Genomic DNA, 17829 nt, shown 5'->3' with positions numbered 1-17829 from the left:
ATCAGTATTCCCTTACTGGTGACATTAACTTCAATCATTAAGGTGGTGTCTGCCAACTTTCTCTCCTGTAAAATTACCCTTTTTTCCCCTATGGAATTAAGTATCTTGTAGGGAGATACTTCCTAAGACTATGTAAAAATCCTGTTACTCATCAAATTTTTATCCTCTATGTTTAGAATCCCCTAATTGATCCAAAAAACAATTCATGCCTGAATCAAGTATTACTATGTTGGTTACCAACAGTGATTTTCTAATTCCATCACTCCTGTATTTATTAGTTGTAAAGTAGAGCATTTCCTTTTCTACCCATTATTCATTCATTTATATCAGTATGGACTCATGGGGTCTTATTTTAGTAAATGAGTCCTTATTAATCTGTCCTCATTAGTGTTATTTATTTTCAAGCTCAAATTGTTCCTTTTATACTTTGTTCTGAGTACTTTCGACATGTCCCCATCAGTTTTCAGAGCTTTTTTTTAGCCTTTGGCACATCAAGATACTCTAGGAATCCTATTTCTAAGTGCATAAATAGATTAAACAGTGGAGGAGATGAAGAGCACCAGTGTTTGAAAAGTAGGTACTTAAATACTCAGTATTGCAGGGCACACCCAAGGCAGAAGGAGCATTACATCTCTAACTCTCAGACACTGTCCTCTCCCTTAATTTCCTAGAGGTCTCACACCCACACTGTGCTGTGTATTTTAACGCGACATGGAATTTTGAGCTTAGTTTGAACTTGCTTACCTTTCAAGTTTATCACATCTTGGCGTTCCCAGACTTTTGATTTAGTGGTGATTACAGAACCAGTCGACAGCTGAGAACAACGGTAATCTGTATATGCTAAATCTCATTTAAACAGAATTTTCACTTACTAAATTAGGGCCCTCTTTCTGGATAACTGGAAGTGTGTTCAAAAACAGTTACCTCATGTTAGCACTTGTCTTCCTAATATCTTATGTATAACATCTAACTTCATGTTAAAAGAAGGCAGATTTCTGCTTACTACGTGACAAGAATTTCCATCTGATAACTGATCATTTGTGTCACAGACCACCTTTAGCAAGTGAGAGCCTAGTCACTTGGAGCTAATCAAGCCATGTTTGATAACCAACTAATGGCATAGCTATAGATAGGATTCCTTCCCTGTGGGAGATTAAATATAAATTCTGTGATTCTGTACATTAATACATGCGCTCAAAATATACTGTAGAAATATAATTTTGAAAATGATAGTGAGGGAAGATGTATACTGTGAGATGTATACCAAACTTGATTGGTCCATGATGCTTTTAGTATCTTAGTAATCTTTTCACAGCATCTCTAGACCAAAGTTTCTTCTATCATATACAGTTTATGTTACCTAATGGTTTCTTTTATGCAGTTAAATGGTTAGAACTTAAGAGCAGCAGTTCTCATGGCATTCCACAGATGTCACTGTGATGCCCAGGGTACCTCAGCTCAGTTTGGGGACTCTTGCTGTAAGCAAAAAATTAAGTTGTATGTTCTATACAACTATTAAAATTTGTGTGCATGTAAACAAAGGCTGGATGGAAACACAAAGTAAAAGCAATTGTTTGGCTTATAGATGATTAAAAAATATTTCAACCTTTTAAATCTTTTCTGATTTATTTTCCAATTCTTGGTCTTTGTGTGCTATTGAGATACTTGTTCTTAGTTCCTCTCTATAGGAAAGAGCTGTAGGAATAACAAATGGCTCCTTTTAAACTCTGTGGCAATAATAGTTCAGGAAATTTTATTGGTAAGAACCTAGCCTTTTGTCATTAAAATTAACTGTGTTCTCTTTTAGGACCATAGAGTGTTTTGGCTGATTACAGGAATTATGTTTATGGGAAGTGGCCTAATCTGGAGACGTTTGCTGTCTTTCCTTGGACGACAGCTAGAAGCTCCTTTGCCTCCTATGGTATGAAGGGTCTGGGTCACAGCAGTAGGTAGAGTGGTCACAACCATGGGCTCTAAAGTCATACACTCTGAGCTTAAGTCATTGCAGGCTTTGTGACCTTGCATAAGTTATTTAATTTTTCTAAGCTTCCGTCAGTTTTCCTATCTATCAGTTAAGTTAGTGCTACCTACTTACCATGTTTCCCTGAAAGTAAGACCTAACCGGACAATCAGCTCTAATGTTTCTTTTGGAGCAAACATTAATATAAGACCGGTCTTATTTTACTATAAATAAGTAAAATTTATTTTACTATAAATAAGTAAAATTTATAGCAAAATAAGACCGGGTCTTATCTAACATAATATAAGACTGGTCTTATGTTAACGTTTGGTCCAAAAGACGCATTAGAGCTGTTTGTCCGGCTAGGTCTTGTTTTTGGGGAAACACGGTGGTGTTAATGGGAGAGTTAAGTAAGATCTGTAAAACACTTGTTAGCCCAGTGCCTGGCATACTAAATAAGTTAGAAATAATCATTTCGTGTGGAACACTGTGACAAGGATTATATATCTACACTGATGTTAGTAATTCTGGTGCAATTTTTATCATAACTAAAATTAAAATGTAAAAAACATTTATAGTGTTCTCATTAAGAAAAGATATAGTTTACCTTCTTTTCTTATCTTTCTACTTGTAGTTTACACCACTGGAATAAGTACTTAAAATTCTGACATGTGGCTTTGCAGTCTTTCCCTCAGTTAGTAGTTACATAATATATCATTTTACTAGTGGCTTTTCTTTTAAGAAGGACACAAACTAAAATTATTTTCTCTTCCTGCTTTATTTAGATGGCCTCTTTACCTAAAAAGACTCTTCAGGCAGATAGAAGAATAGAAATGAAACACAACTTCAGGCTGGATGGACTTGGATCAAGCAGGGGTGTCCTAACAAACCGTTAGTAACAACTTGGTGAAAACAGAATTTTTTTATGGTATCACAAGAAACTTCTGATACTGTTCATTATTTTCTTTATATTATAGAGTCAGAGACTTGGAAAAAAAATCACTGATACTTAAGTTATATTGTCTGATGATAAAAACATGGCAGTATAATACTAGAACTTAATTGCAGTTTCAGAATTCTAAGAACTAAAGTGCTTGCTTTGTAAAAAGCCAAACTTCTATTTCCTACTAACTTAAACAGCTGTTTTTATAGACATATGAGCATGGAGTTATTAAGACAAGAATAGATTATTGTAAAGATGTTATCTTACACAAATTGAAGAAAAGTGCAATTTCATGTTGAATGAAGCCTGGAAGCTTGACAAACCCAGTTATGAGATCAGGTAGCCATAGTTTCTAGGACAGAGAATCATGTTCTTGAGAATTTCCTTACTCTCAGGTGACTGAAAAGTTAGCGAAATATATATTAGCCTTAAAACAAACTCTGGAAGTTTGTGCTTTAAATCATTTTTTGACATGGCCTTATTTTCTTATATTTGCCCCCTTTTTATAGAAGCTGGATAAAAAGAAGGAAATGATAATTTAACATCAGCTTTAGATGGATTCCAATTAATCAAGACTTCACTTTCTTGACCCCTGAAACTATTTTTTCTTTGCTTGGCTATAATTAAAGCCTTCGGAAATAGAGTTGAAAGAAAGTATTTCCATTCTGTTACTGTTTTATAGCTTCTTTAGTCATTCCCGGATTTTTAGATTAGATAATTGTGTCACTCCAACCCCCAGAAAGGAAAATGTGTGTAGCTCAGTTATACTCTGTATGCCCGCTCCTCAGAGGCTGGCAGATACGCTTCCTAAAACAGGAGGGTCATAAACTCTAGTTCTGTGATCCCTTGGTTTCACAACCAAATAGCTGATATGTGCAAGACTAAAAGCTGCTATCCTCCTTCACATCTGAACTATCTTTTTTAATAGTTTCTGGAGGTAAAAGGCAGTTATGCAATAGGACATTACAGTTATACTTGCCTCTAAAAGTAGCATGCATGGAAGATTCCAGAGGGCCCAGAGCAGCCCTTGCACTACAAATGTAGTCGTGATAAAAGTATAAATACACATACCCTGATGATGTGGTGGGGCACCTGATACCATAATATGATGTCATATGAGGAAGTTCAGGGGTCCATTTACCAAGTGATTTGGTGATAGGAATAAAAATGCTATGCTACTAGCTGATTTGAAGGAAAACAGATGAAATTAAAAGTGAAGTTTTCCCCACTTTCATGTGTGGTTATGAGAAGCCATTAGAGGGAAGATGGCACAGCATAGACTGGGCTTTTCTTAGAGCACTACGTGTCCCATGTGGCAACTCACTGTGGTCAGGAGCACGCTTTGTGGTGTAGTTGCTGGCATGTGACTATACAGCACTCTGGCATTGTACACCTGTTTGATAGTACTTAGATTTCACAAGGCACTCTTCCTTGGCACGCCTCAGAGCACTCTGTTGCTATTTTTGGTCTTATCAGGTAATATTACTTAAATGTGACAAAGAATTGGAACCCAGAGAGCAAAATTTGATTTGACTAAGATTGGGCATAGGATAGAGTTTTGGTCATTTTTTCCTTCTTGTGTTAGTTTGTGCACTTGGGTGAAATAATTTTCTTTTGTTTTTTTGATGAGTCATGTCTCATCAATAAAAGGGAAATTAAATGTAACTACCTCAGAAGTCTGATAAAGGGGATTTACTGATAGTTTATAAAATTCTCAAAGGTGGTTAAATCAAGTATGATTTTAAATGTTAGCTAACTCTGTTTTGGTGATAACAGGATGCTTCTTATATTAAGGTTCTATTAAATAATATAACAGCCTGTGCCAAAAAAATACAAAGTTCAGCAGTTTTAAATTTTAAATTAAAATAGACTGAGCACATAAACTATTCTTGGAACGTAAGGTGATAGAATACCAAGCACTCGGTTATATAAGTAAGCAAGCAGTCATACCATTGCTTACCATGTACAAGTGCAAGGACTCTTAACAGACTGTCTTTGTCTTTGGAAGGTGTCTAAGAAAATGTGGCAGAACAGACGTCATTTTAGGATGCTATTAACACTTGGTTTATTCTTGATAAACAGACTGATAACCACTAAACAATATCATTAAAAAGCTATTTATTCCAAGTGAGTTGGTGAGTTATTCCAAGAGCTGTACACAGCTTTGGTTTTTGGAATTGTAATACTAACTTGGGATTTACTTTACTTTAGTAATACCTTTGGAGGTGATCTAATAGATGGTGCATGGAACAGGGAACTCAAGAGACCTAAGTTTATTCCCAAACTCATTTCAAATCATATTTAGTCTGTTAGGTCTGTCATACAGAGGCATCAAACAATTCTGATCTTTTCAGCTTTGAAGAAAATTGTCTCATAGATAATAGAAAGACAAAAATTGCAAATATGAATGTGTTCTGATATCTAGAAATAAAGGTAATTTTGAGTTAAATTGTATAAATTCTGATTTGTGTTAGAGAGTAAAACTCTAGAAGGGATTTCCATTTTTGTTAAGCATTTCAGAATCAGTGCTTAGAAATAGAGTTAATACTTAGTGGAGTGAAAATTAATCTATTGGGATAATACATTAGACTGTCATGTGTTAGTTTTATTCTGTATGCCAGGTTTTTACGTATTTGTCACATACTCGTAGGTTAACTTTTAACAGTAGGAGTACAACTTACATTATTTTTTAATATAAGGTTAATATGGTTAACTGTACTATATGAAAAACTTGAATCCAACTTTATAAATTTTAGCCTTCTCCACCTGCTGCTTGCTGGCATGTTAACAATCATTGAGAATTAATCCTCAGGTAAATAATAGTCATGTTTAAATATAGGCCCTCTCATTTAGCGAAATATGGTAACATAGCCATTTTATATAGTAATGGCAGTATAAAAGAATACATCCTTCTGATGAAAAAGATCCAGTACTGAGAGAAACAGACCTTTACTAAAATGCAGTATCTTCAGTTTGTTCTACACTCAGACTTCTCAACTCATAAATGAAAACAGCTGAGTAATTTATGGTCCCTTAAAAGTAAACTTCCTTTTAATTAAAAATAATTCTTCAGATAGGTTGAGCTGTCGGTAATTGTTGCCCCAAACTAAACAAATGGGGCTTGTGTGTTTTTTGCTGTGCCATAGAGAGCCATGCAGCTAGCATACCTCCTTAAGAAAGATGAGCCAGTTCCAGGAGTGGTCCAGAGGTGCTATCTAGGTATGTTCCTGTTTACTTTGTTTTCCTACAGATACTTACACAGTGCTCACAATTTTCCCTCTAGCTTTTCCTTGATCTCTAATTTAATTTTACTCTTCAGCTGGATTCCTGTTTCCCTTGACCAGTCTCTAATCTGCCCTTAGAGAAGCTGAGAAGAAAAGGGCTCTTGTCATTTGCTTTCTCGTTTCATACATTTCACTAGTGTCAGAAAAAAAAGATTCTTCCCTGATTAATACAGAATCAATTAGTTAGTTTACAGATAATAATGCCTGCAAATTTTTAGCGAAGCTGAGACCCCATGGTACACTCCTTTCCCTTAAATGTGCCACACTGCAGGACTGGCAGGTGAGACCCACTCCACCAGGACTAGCACAGGAAGCCAAAGTTGCTTCCCTCTCCTTGGCCCCTCACTTGATCCTTACTGTAAGTAGCCTTTGGCTCAGGGCAGGTTTCTCCTTCCTACTCTAGTGCTGTCAGCACAACTTGTGGCATCTTAATGTCACGAAGGCCCTCTTGGGATAACTTAAAACTAGTGGAGAGTCACTAGATTCATCACCTGTTAGAGCAGCCTTCTCTACAAAAGCAAGTGATAGGTAAGTTTTAGTTTTTATATTTGCCCTTCACTATGTGAAACACTGAAAATGCAATAATCCTCATTAAGAAAGGACCAAATCATTTACAAGGGACTTGAGAGTTGTGAGGTTGTCCCTTTCCCCCATACTTTTCTCACTGTACTGTTCCTCCAGTTTTTTTTTTCCCCTGTATATTACATACTTTGTTTCACTCTGATTGAAATGGGTCAACAATTTTAAAGGGGCATATTTAGGAGGCGTAGTGTACAGAGGTTTTCCTAAGAGAACCACAGAGAGGCCTTTCCAGTTATCAGAAAGACATAGGTATTCCTGTGGAAGAGGAAAGAGGCTAGACAGCAAGTTTAAGCATAGGCAATAAGTTAGGAAAGGTTTAGGTGCAAAGGAAGTAAACCCTGGAAGGGGACATGAATAACCAGAGTGCCTGCGATTTCACATACTTCTGATGTAGTCATAATTTCCTGTATCATATTTCCAGATAGTCGACTGTTAGAGTATGTCTTTACTCCCAGGAGCCTCACCTCTATGTAGGAGGCTCTACCAAGTCTCCACTGGATGTGCCACTCTGTCCTTCAGAATTCTCACCCTGGAGATGACTCAGCACAAGAGAGGGCGGGGCAGATTAGAAAAAGGAAGCAAAATCTTTAATCTGAGCCAAGGCTGTAGATGTGAAGCGCCCCAGAGAGTCGGGCTCCCAAAGAACTCCTTCCAGCAGCAATGACAACATGGTTCTGTAGAAGACAGACAGAATTCATTAACTCATCATAACATCTACTGAGTTCCTGCTTTAGTCCAGGAGCCTGGAGATAGAAAGATGAATAAGACCTTGTTGGCTAGACCCCATGTGTTAAACATTTACACCATATCTGTAAGTGCCTGGGACAGGGACCGAGTCTCAGGTTGGTTTGTCTGCCTCTCTGGTGCCAAGGTGACACTGCTCATAACACACACGCAGTACTCCCTGTCCTGTCCGAGCTCTGGAGCTGACTAAAGGTGGCCCCACAAGAAAACCCAGTTTCAGAAACCCAGTGGCAGTATTGCTTAAGTCAGTACCGAGCCCTCCTAATTCTAGTTTACTATCAGTTTCATTTCTTAATGCTCACATTTCATAGAAAAGTAAAATTTACTCGTCTCAGTAAAAGGCTACTGTGATCATCCTCATATTGTCTGTGCCTGTTGTTTAAATATATTAATCTGATTTATCTTTAAACTCAGAGTGCTTCAGTGTCTCCAATCCCAGGTATGTGTTGGGAAAGTAAAGGAATTTTAATATTGACCATTAGGAAGGTGAATTTGCGGTGTTGTACAGAAAGGAATCAAATATAAATTACTTTTAGATACCACACTCCTATGTTACTATAAATAATGGTTATATGAATATACTTTTTAGAAAATACATAGGTTCCTAATGTCTAATTTTTAAAAAAATGAATAAAATTTTAAATGCAAGCCAAGCTTATGATATAAAGCATTCCTATGACCAGACCTTTTGAGAATCCTCCCACAAAGAACAATGCATCTCTTTTTGTTGTTGATTAAACCTAAACTTTTGTTATCTGGCTTGCTTATAAATGGGTTAAAGCTAGGGTCACTAGTGGGCAATTTCAACATAGTTCTCATTAGCTGAGTGACAGTACCTCAGACCGGCCTATGTGCTCTTAAGATTTCTGTCGGCTTCCCTAGCCCTTCATCCTACAGTTGGTATTTATCATTCACACTGCTCTTTAGCACTTACTCCTATACTGATCTGCATTTTATTTAACTTCCCATATGTATTAATCTTATTTTTTCTCAAGGGCAGAGACTTAGTGTCTTTCTTTATATCTTACAGCCTCGCACAGTTCTGTACAATATCATATCCATTCAAATAAATAAATGAAATCAGTGGTTTAGAGGTATACTTTAAGATAAAACCCTTTTATCTTCTGTATCAAAATTCAAAATGTGCACTCCCTTTGATTTAGCAATCTTCTAAGAATTTCACCTAATTGGAAATAACTAAGTAAATGTCTATGAGAATGTGAACTGAGGAAATAAAAGATGGTGTTCAAGAATTAAATACTATGCAGCATTACAAAGAATCAGATAGCTCTATATGTACCTGTCTGGGAAGAGGCAGCATAGAGTATCTGAAAGTGAAACAGTGACAAGAAGTGTGGATGTGTGTTTAGATGTTTATCTGTCTAAAATCATACAAAAACTCAGCCCAGAAGAAAACACACCAAAATATTAGCAATGGTTATCCGATATGGCAAGGGTAAGCAAACTTTCTGTGAAGGGCCGAGATGACAGATATTTTGCGCTCTGTGGGACAGCAGTGTCGGGAGCAGCCACTTATCTACTGTAGTGCAGCAGGAGCCATGAAGACGTGAGCGTGCATGGCTATGTCACACTCAAATTGCAGACACTCACATTCTAACTTCATAGAAAGTTCATGAACTTTCAGTAGTCTCCTGGCTGTTTTTTTCTGACCACTTAAATATGTAGTAATCATTTTTAGTTCATGGGCGACATGTACAAAAATAGGCAGCCAACTAGAGTTGGCCCACAGCTGTGATTTGTCAGCCTTGCTGCAGAGGGTGAAATTGGGGAACTTTTTTCAAAAAAAATGATGGGAGTATGTGTGAATGTAATTTTTTGTGTTTCTCTGTTTTTCAAATAAAAAGAAAACCTAAAGTGTGAACAAAATGATATATCATCCCCAAATCCAGCCTTAGAACAAATATTAGCAGTACATTCTTGGGACTCACCTTGTCCTTTGACCTCACGGTGATCATAGAGCTCCCAAACCTTGAGTTTGCCTGTAAAACAGTTTCTGTCTATTAATGGCCTTTGAAGACATACCATAATATTTTATGTTTAAAATAAGAGGAAAGGGCATTTTTTTGTTGCTTTCCTTTTCTTCATTCCTTCAGGAGGTACTTACTTCAGGAGAAATCAGTACATATTGGGCCTGAAAGAAAAAGGTGAGAAAGGGAGACAATGTTATTACTGTTCATGTGGGGGTTTTTAACCAATTTTCATTGCACCCTTACACTCATATTTGTGCATTTTTCAAGAATCCTTTAAAATGGCATACCTTTTGAAATTCCCCTTACAAGAATTGAGCTCAGAAAAGCATGTATAAAAATGTTTATAACAGTGAAAATTGGAAGTGGACTAAGCGACTGTCATTTAAATAATTGTTAAACTATGGCTTATCTACAGATAAAGTACTAGGTAGCCAGTAAATATGTAAGAATGTAGGACAGCACAGAAAAATGTTCTTGTTATTTTGGTAGGTAAAACAAAATCAAGTTGTAAAATTGTATATGAAATCATATACAATATGATCACAGTTCTTATAAATATATACCCACAGAGTGTAATGGTTAAGAGTGTGTTAGCATCAGCTCTTGGTTCAAGTCCCTGCTCTGCCATTTCCTAGCAATGTGACCTGGAACAACTTTCTTTCTGATCTTTTTTTTTTTAAATCTGTAAATGGGCATAATAGTTACCTAATAGCTTTGATGTGGATTAGATATGTTATAAGTTCTTAGAAAAAGTTCTAGAAGGACATACACATCAAAAGGTTACTCTGCAGAGTAGAATTCTAAGTAGATGATTTTTAATTTTCTTTGTACTGTTTTGTATTTGCTAAAATTTTTACAATAACTTTCATTAATTTTGCAAGTTAAAAAACAATTTTTTAATTTGAAAATAATAATGGCCAAGTGTTTTAGGCCCAGGAAACAAAGCAGTGAAATAGGAAATAGTGGGAGTTAATGAAACTGCCATAGCCTGTTTTCTTCTGCTGTGAGCTCCTAGCCAAGCAGTGGCAAGTGTGACCAAGGACTAATGTGACACCAGGTCTAACTGGATGTTCGCTATAGGAGCAAATGCTACAGAGGTGCAGGAATGCAGGCAGATTGTAAAACATAGCCAAGGGACTGTGTCATAACCCCAGGACTCTGGAGTTGCAGTAAAAATTGTAGGAATTCTACAGTGGACATGATTTAATAGGACATGATTTAACAAGGTATCAGCAAATAGCTGTCCTTTCCCAATTTTGTACAAGCACACTACCTTTTCTTCTGGACATGGAGACATCCACGATTTACACTTGCTTGTCATGTCGCCAAAGGTGGTGTGTTTGCCATTATATACATAAACACGGCCATCTTCTCCCCCAATCAGCCCAGAGGTTATATCTGCTATCCTCAGGGGAGCTGCCATGATGATTTCATCTGTGAACAATGAAACCAGCAGAAGGAAGTGTCTAACTCCTCATTGTCATCTTTTGCATTATTCCACTGCCAGATCCTAACCCAACCTCCCACAAATAATATTAGTGTGTGATTTCATCCTTACAGTCAATGGCTTTTGTTTCCTATTTCATCGTTCATCAATAATTGATGTGACTCTCACATTACCACCTTCAAGAAGTACAACTCACTCTTGTACACTGGCTCTGGCCTTATCTGCCACAGAATCTATCTAAAGGCCCTTGAGCCACTGTGCTGTCAGCTATGAGGGCAGAGCCTAGATGACTCAATTAGAGGACAGTCTAGGGAAAGGGACTCAGTTCTTTTTGGCCAGAGGCACTGTTCCTTTCCTACCAAAGCCATCGTCATCCAGGTCACTCAAGTGTAGAACGCCTCCAAATCGAGAGAAGCGGCGGTCTCCACTGAAGGTGCTGAGCAGAGAAGGCTGCGAGTTGAGTGTCAGTTCATACATCTGAGTGGCACCACCTTGGTGCAAGGTCATGGTCAGGAATCCCATTTTAGACACGTCATCTGAAATAAACCACAGTATAGTTCCTGCTGCCATCACAAGAATGATAGGATATAGAACACTGAGTAAAATTCTTCATGCTTCTATACCACAAGTGACATCACTCAGGGTCATACAGGACAGATGGTTTTAGTGCCGGTCAACTCTGCTTGCTAGGACGGTACAGCTAGCTTGGGCACAGACCCAAACCCTGGATCAGCTTAGTGAAATCCCATCAATCAGGTGTTCGAATCCAGTCTTACCCCTCCAGTATTTCCTTCACACAACCATCTTTTTTTTATATCACAAACTGTGTCACTCTTCTGACTTACGAGGATGACAGTTCACGAACTTGTTGCAATGATGTTGCTAACTTTTTTTGATATCAGAGGGATTATTCATTATGAATTTGTACCAACTGGACAAACAGTTAACCAAGTTTACTATTTGGAAGTGCTGAAAAGGCTGTGTGAAAAAGCTAGATGACCTGAACTATTCGCCAACAATTCATGGCTCCTGCATCACGACAGTGCACCAGCTCACACGGCACTGGTTGTGAGGGAGTTTTTATCCAGTAAATAAATAACTGTATTGGAACACCCTCTGTACTCACCTGATTGGGCCCACAATGACTTCTTTCCTTAACTAAAGATAAAGGAAATACTGAAAGAAGACATTGTGATGACATTCAGGACATCAAGGGTAATATGAGAACAGCTCTGATGGCCATTCCAGAAAAAGAGTTCCAAAAATTGCTTTGAAGGGTGGACTAAGCACTGGCGTCGGTGCATAGCTTCCCAAGAGGAGTTCTTCAAAGGTGACCTTAGTGATATTCAGCAGTGAGGTATGTAGCACTTTTTCTAGGATGAGTTTGCAAACTTACTTGTCCGACCTCATGCAGCCCTTTGTGTAAAGTCCAAATTCTTGGCAAGACCTTACAGAGTCTGACTCCTACTTATGGCTCCAGTGTTGTTTGGGGCCGCTTCCCCCTTCTCACCCATATGTCACCCATCAGAAATTTAAATCACAGCCTGTTATATTTCTTAAATCTAGGCCTCTGAACATGTGCTACCTGTCTGAAATGGACACCCTTCCCTTACACCCCTCACTTCCTGTTCTCATCCCTCTGCTGGCCAATTCCTGTAGAATTTGGCTGCTGTCCCCTCATCTGGGAAGCCTTTCCTTACCTTCCTAGTCCAAAGTAGTTGCCACTCACACTTGCTCCCATGCCACAGTGCCTACTGCCTGCATAGTTCCATCGCAAGGCAGCACTGCTTTGTATTCACTTGTGTCCCTGCATCATACTGTCACTTTTGTTAAGTGATGGGACCCAGCCAGTTAGCACAAAACAGTGCATCGCTTGGTGCAGTACAAAGACTACATAAGTGTTTTCAGAATGAATGAATTTTGAACAATTTCTAAACAAAGCTATATTTTTGTCTATACATTTAATCATATGGAACATAGCCTTGATTTCAGAAATGAGTACCTTCTCCAAAAATCAGTAGCATCTATGGATTGGGGTTGGTCCTCTGCGAGGTTTACTGCGTGCCAGGGAATGTGATGCTCTTGCATCAGTATCTTAGTACCATTGATAAAACCAGTACTTTGTTCAGGACAACCTTATGCCTTTTATACCCGATTGTCAACTAGAAGTAACTGAGCTCAAATCAGAGCCAGCAATAGCAGTTAGAAATAAAAGCTACAGAGAAAAACAGGAGACAAGAAAGGGTACTTTAAAAAGCTCAGCAATCTGAGGCTCTTGAACATAAGGGTAAACAACCTGACCTAATACAATAACCTCCACAGGAACAGTGTTTTAATAAAGTACAATCGTTAATATTCAGGGTAAAAGCCCAAAGTATCAAGAAAAGTTGAAAGAAAACCTTTATTCCCTTCTTACGTTTCCTTTAGGGAACCTAAACTCCTTGAGTGACAAAATAATAGTAACACATGGAGCTCTGTTTACCCTCTGCTGCATCCTGCCCCAGGGAGCAGGAGATGTGTATCTTCTCCCTCTGGCTCTGCATGCCTGCAGGACGAGCACATTGGTGCTGGTTCTGCCTCGTGTGGGAGCATACACAGGCCACGGCTAGGTCTGCCTTCTACATGCAGGCGTGAGTCCACATTTCTGCTGCTGCTGGGCCTTGACACCTGTCCATCTGCTACGCAGACCCAAACTCTCCTCAGAGAAAGTTGCCCAAAGTCCACTCTGGGGACAAGGATTAGAAAGCCTGAAGGTTGATTAGAAGTGGAAGCCTGCCCATCTAGACCACATTCTCCAATCCAGTTTTTAGGAGGCGTATATTTGATAATCTGTCTGATTCACGAGTCTACTTCTCTCTCCAAATGCACGTTTTGTTACTAATAACTGTGATAAACATCCTTCCCCACAGTTGTGAATATAGCATCCAAACGAATGAGTATTTTTAAGGCTCTTGCCATCACTGAGCATTACCTTTTTCATACTGAGAGTACATTATAGTTATTAACCAGCACTCTAAAATCCCCAGTAAATATTTAAACTGTTCGTTGTGTTTAGTGGCCACAATCTGAAACAGATGCTGCTGAGCCAGAGACAGGACAGAGGGGCATGCCTGACATATGCAAAGCCCAGATTACCACCCTTGGGTTGCCCTGAAAGTAGATCCAGTTCTTCAAATTGAAGGTTAACCTCTACAACAGCTGTGATTCCCACCGCACATCCATCACAGCACTTCAATGAACTCACAGGGACACTGCAGATAATTTTGAACTTTAAAGGTCACACGCTGACATCTCTCTGATGCCACATGAACTACCTACAGGAGGCAGTTCACAGTTTCAACACTAGATCCTGACATGCCTTTCAAGATGTTCTATCTTTGCAAAACTGGGATTTCAGGAGTTAGGACAAAGTGTAGGTACCACAAGAACAGTGTGGATTAGAAATGAGGGTAGAAGTATCTAATCTGTTTCCAGGTTTAGGAAGTTGTCCAGTGCCCAAAAGGAGTGTATGCAGTCACACAAGGCCAGCGCTCAGGCCCTGGGCTGCTTAATGCTCTCCTATCACCAACCTGGAATTCTGAGTAACTTTTAACAAAGGGCTTCACATGTTTATTTTGTACTGTGCCCCACAAATTATGTGGGTGAAATACAAGTGAAAATCTCAACAGGATTTGTGGGTTGTATCCATGTCGATAACCTGTGACGTGGTTTGCAAAATCTCTTTGAGGAAAACTAGATAAAATGTAATATGGATCTCTCTTATTTCTTACAACACGTGAATTTACAATTATCTCAAGGTTAATTTATACATATATAAATTTTGGGAAGCTCTAATTCATAGCACTCTAGTAAAAAGAGTGGTGAGAAAAATAAAATCAATGTGTGTTATAGGAGTTTTTCCCTATAAAGGGAGAAAAAAAACTAGTTCAAAGCTAATTCAGCAAGTTTTTGTTGTCATAATGTTGTGTCCTGAATCATGCAATAAAAAATGTAACCACTGTATTGCCCAGTCCATTTCTGCTCACTATACAAATCTTGCCCATATTGTATGAAACAAAATCTGTCTGAGCTATAGGAATCAGAACAATATGGTACTGGCATAAAACAGACACATAGGTCAATGGAACAGAATAGCCCAGAAATAAACCCACACATATAAGGCCAATTAATTTGTGACAAAGGAGCCAAGAATATACAATAGGGAAAGGACAGTCTCTTTAGTAAATGGTGCTGGGAAACAGGGCAGCCACATGCAAAAGAATGAAACTGGACCACAGTCTTACACCATACAGCAAAATTAACTCAAAATGGATTAAAGACTTGAATATAAGACCTGAAATCATAAAACTCCTAGAAAACAGACAGCAAGTTCCTTGACATTGGTTTGATGATTTTTTTGAATCTGACACCAAAAAAAGGCAACTAAAGCAAAAATAAGTGGGACTGTATCAAACTACAAAGCTGCTGCACAGCAAAGGAAACCATCAACAAAATTAAAAGGCAGCCTACTGAATGGGAGAAGATAATTGCAAATCATGTATCTGATAGGTTATAATCCAAAATATATAAAGAATTTACAACTCAATAGCAAAAGAAAAAAAGAAAAATTTAAAAATGGGCAGAGGACCTGAATAGACATTTTTCCCAAGACATACGATGGCCAATAGACATACAAAAAGATGCTCAACGTCACTAATCAGGGAAATGCAAATCAAAACCACAATGAGATATCACTTCACACCTTTCATCAATAAATCAACAAACAAGTGTTGGGAGAAGATGTGGAGAAAACAGAATCTTTGTGCACTGTTGGCAGGAATATAAATTGGTACAGCCACTATGGAAAACAGTATGGAGATTCCTCAAAAAATTAAAGATAGAACTATCTTATGACCCAGCAATTCCACTTCTGGATATTTATCTGAAGAAAACAAAAACACTAACTTGAAAAGCTACATACATCCCTGTGTTCATTGCAGCACTATTTACAATAGCCAGGACATGAAAACAAAATGACTTTAGTGTCCATCAATGAATGAATGAATAAACATGATACACAATGGAATAGTATTCAGCCATATAAAAGAATGGAAACTTGCCATTTGCAACAACATGGATGGACCTTGAGTGCCTATGCTAAGTGAAACACATCAGACAAAGACAAATATCGTATGATCTCACATGTGGAATCTAAAATAAACAAAAAAAAAATCCCAAACTCACAGAGAACAGATTGGTGGTTGCCATAGGTGGGGGAGGTAGGTGGATGAAATAGGTGAAGGGGGTCAAAACGTACAAACTTTCAGTTACAAGTCATGAGATGTAATATACAGCATGGTGACTATAGTTAATAATCCTGTATTGCATATTTAAGAGTTGCTAAGAGTAAATCTTAAAAGTTCTCATCACAAGAAAAAATACTTTGTAATTATATATGGTGATGATGTTAACTGATAATCATTTTGCAGTATATATAAATATCAAATATTATGTTGTATTCTTGAAACAAATGTTGTATTGTCAATTAGCCTTCAATTTTTAAAAATGTGGAGTCATAGCTAATCAATGTAACAGATTCTCCCTAATCATTGTAATGTCTTGTCATGAACATTCAGTGAATTCTCATGTTACAGATAAGATTGCAAAACTGAATGCAAATATATTCTTGAAACAGAAGTTATATAATGTTAAAAAAAACCTAATTACAACCCCCCAAAATCTTTCTGAAAATAATTTGATGATATAAGAGCCTATAAAAAAAGATTAGATGCTCTAGTCCAGATGTTCCACCTCCAGGAATCTATCAAAAAAACTAATCAGAAAGGCAGTCAAAGATTTATATACATGCAAGTTCAATAATACCTTATTCACAACAGTGAAAAACTGGAAACCTGTATTTCCAGCAACAGGATGATGTTAGTAACTGTTGGTATATGCATATGGAAAAAAATGTGATTCAGATGTCAAGAATCATGTTTTAGAAGAAGAATAACATGAAAACACATTCAAGATATAAGTTAAAAAATTGTATGAGAATTACATATAGTATGAGCTTCAATTTTTTAGATATCTAGATAAGGGGTGATTTTTCTTCTATATACTTGTATTTCAAGTTTCTACCGTAAGCATGATTCACTTTTATAATCTTGGAGGGAGTAGATTTTTGTTATTTTTTTTTAAGTTTCCTTATAAAGTAAACAGAACAAAGTTGTGTTAACATCTCTCAGTGCGGACCTATTTCTGGTGAATTGATTTATAAAATTTGCTGAGCTCCACTCTAGCTCCAAACTGGGAGAGAAGCTTTAAAAACACAGTCACTTTCATGTGTGAGTTGAGGTGGATGTTATCATCTGTATTATGCAGATGATGATACTAACATTCAGAGAGGTTAAGTATCCCAAGGTTACAGGGTTGGCTGTTAATGAGTAAAGAAAATATGCAAACTCAGGTCTGTCTGGCTCCAGATCTCATACCTTTTCCCCCAAAACAACGTGATCAAGGAGCCATATAACTAAAAAGCAGTTTCAGGGAAACTCATGACCTACCGTGAGTTGGGGCCCCAACCAGCAGCACTTGTGTCTGGCTGCCATTCACCATTACATGGCCACTTGACAAGGAGGTACCCAGTTTCCCCATTGCCTGTGAAATACAATAAATCAATGAAGTACAGTTAAGAAAATGTTCTCTGTGGTGTTCACTCTCTTGGGGAGGGAAGGGTTGCCATACCTTGTCTCCAGAAATGGTAAACGAGCTTTGGCCGTTTGGTGGGAAATAGCCATACACCCGTCCCAGGCTCTGTTTCTCATCACGTGAGTGGAACAAATAGCCCAGACTGGAATGAAGCACATTGGGCTTAGTGTACAAGGTCAGGAGCTGGC

At 37.9% G+C, this 17829-nt stretch overlaps 2 protein-coding genes across 4 annotated transcripts in view; one reads left to right on the top strand and one right to left on the bottom strand.

Moving 5' to 3' along the window:
• Positions 1–4792, top strand: part of MRS2 (magnesium transporter MRS2) — a 43303-nt gene extending 38511 nt beyond the window's left edge. Inside the window, exons 10-11 of the mRNA XM_033094125.1 lie at positions 1808–1921; positions 2746–4792. Coding sequence (XP_032950016.1) covers positions 1808–1921; positions 2746–2856 — 225 coding nt within the window. The 3' untranslated portion in view covers positions 2857–4792. The remainder of the gene's footprint in view (positions 1–1807; positions 1922–2745) is intronic.
• A 212-nt stretch (positions 4793–5004) lies between these two features.
• The window catches only part of GPLD1 (glycosylphosphatidylinositol specific phospholipase D1), a 53783-nt gene continuing 40958 nt past the window's right edge, over positions 5005–17829 (bottom strand). For 2 of the 3 annotated variants that reach the window (XM_033094116.1, XM_033094117.1), the window contains exons 20-26: positions 17678–17783; positions 17497–17590; positions 11311–11487; positions 10778–10938; positions 9639–9665; positions 9463–9513; positions 5005–7443 (exon numbers count right to left, since the gene is read on the bottom strand). In XM_033094116.1, coding sequence (XP_032950007.1) covers positions 7357–7443; positions 9463–9513; positions 9639–9665; positions 10778–10938; positions 11311–11487; positions 17497–17590; positions 17678–17783 — 703 coding nt within the window. In that variant the 3' untranslated portion in view covers positions 5005–7356. The remainder of the gene's footprint in view (positions 7444–9462; positions 9514–9638; positions 9666–10777; positions 10939–11310; positions 11488–17496; positions 17591–17677; positions 17784–17829) is intronic. The other variant, XM_033094118.1, reaches the window with a different exon arrangement.

The sequence above is a fragment of the Rhinolophus ferrumequinum genome, chromosome 22, assembly GCF_004115265.2.
Source record: "Rhinolophus ferrumequinum isolate MPI-CBG mRhiFer1 chromosome 22, mRhiFer1_v1.p, whole genome shotgun sequence".
Lineage (NCBI taxonomy): Eukaryota > Metazoa > Chordata > Mammalia > Chiroptera > Rhinolophidae > Rhinolophus > Rhinolophus ferrumequinum.
The sequence above is the reverse complement of the archived record's forward strand: the minus strand, read 5'-3'. Positions and strand labels throughout refer to the sequence as shown.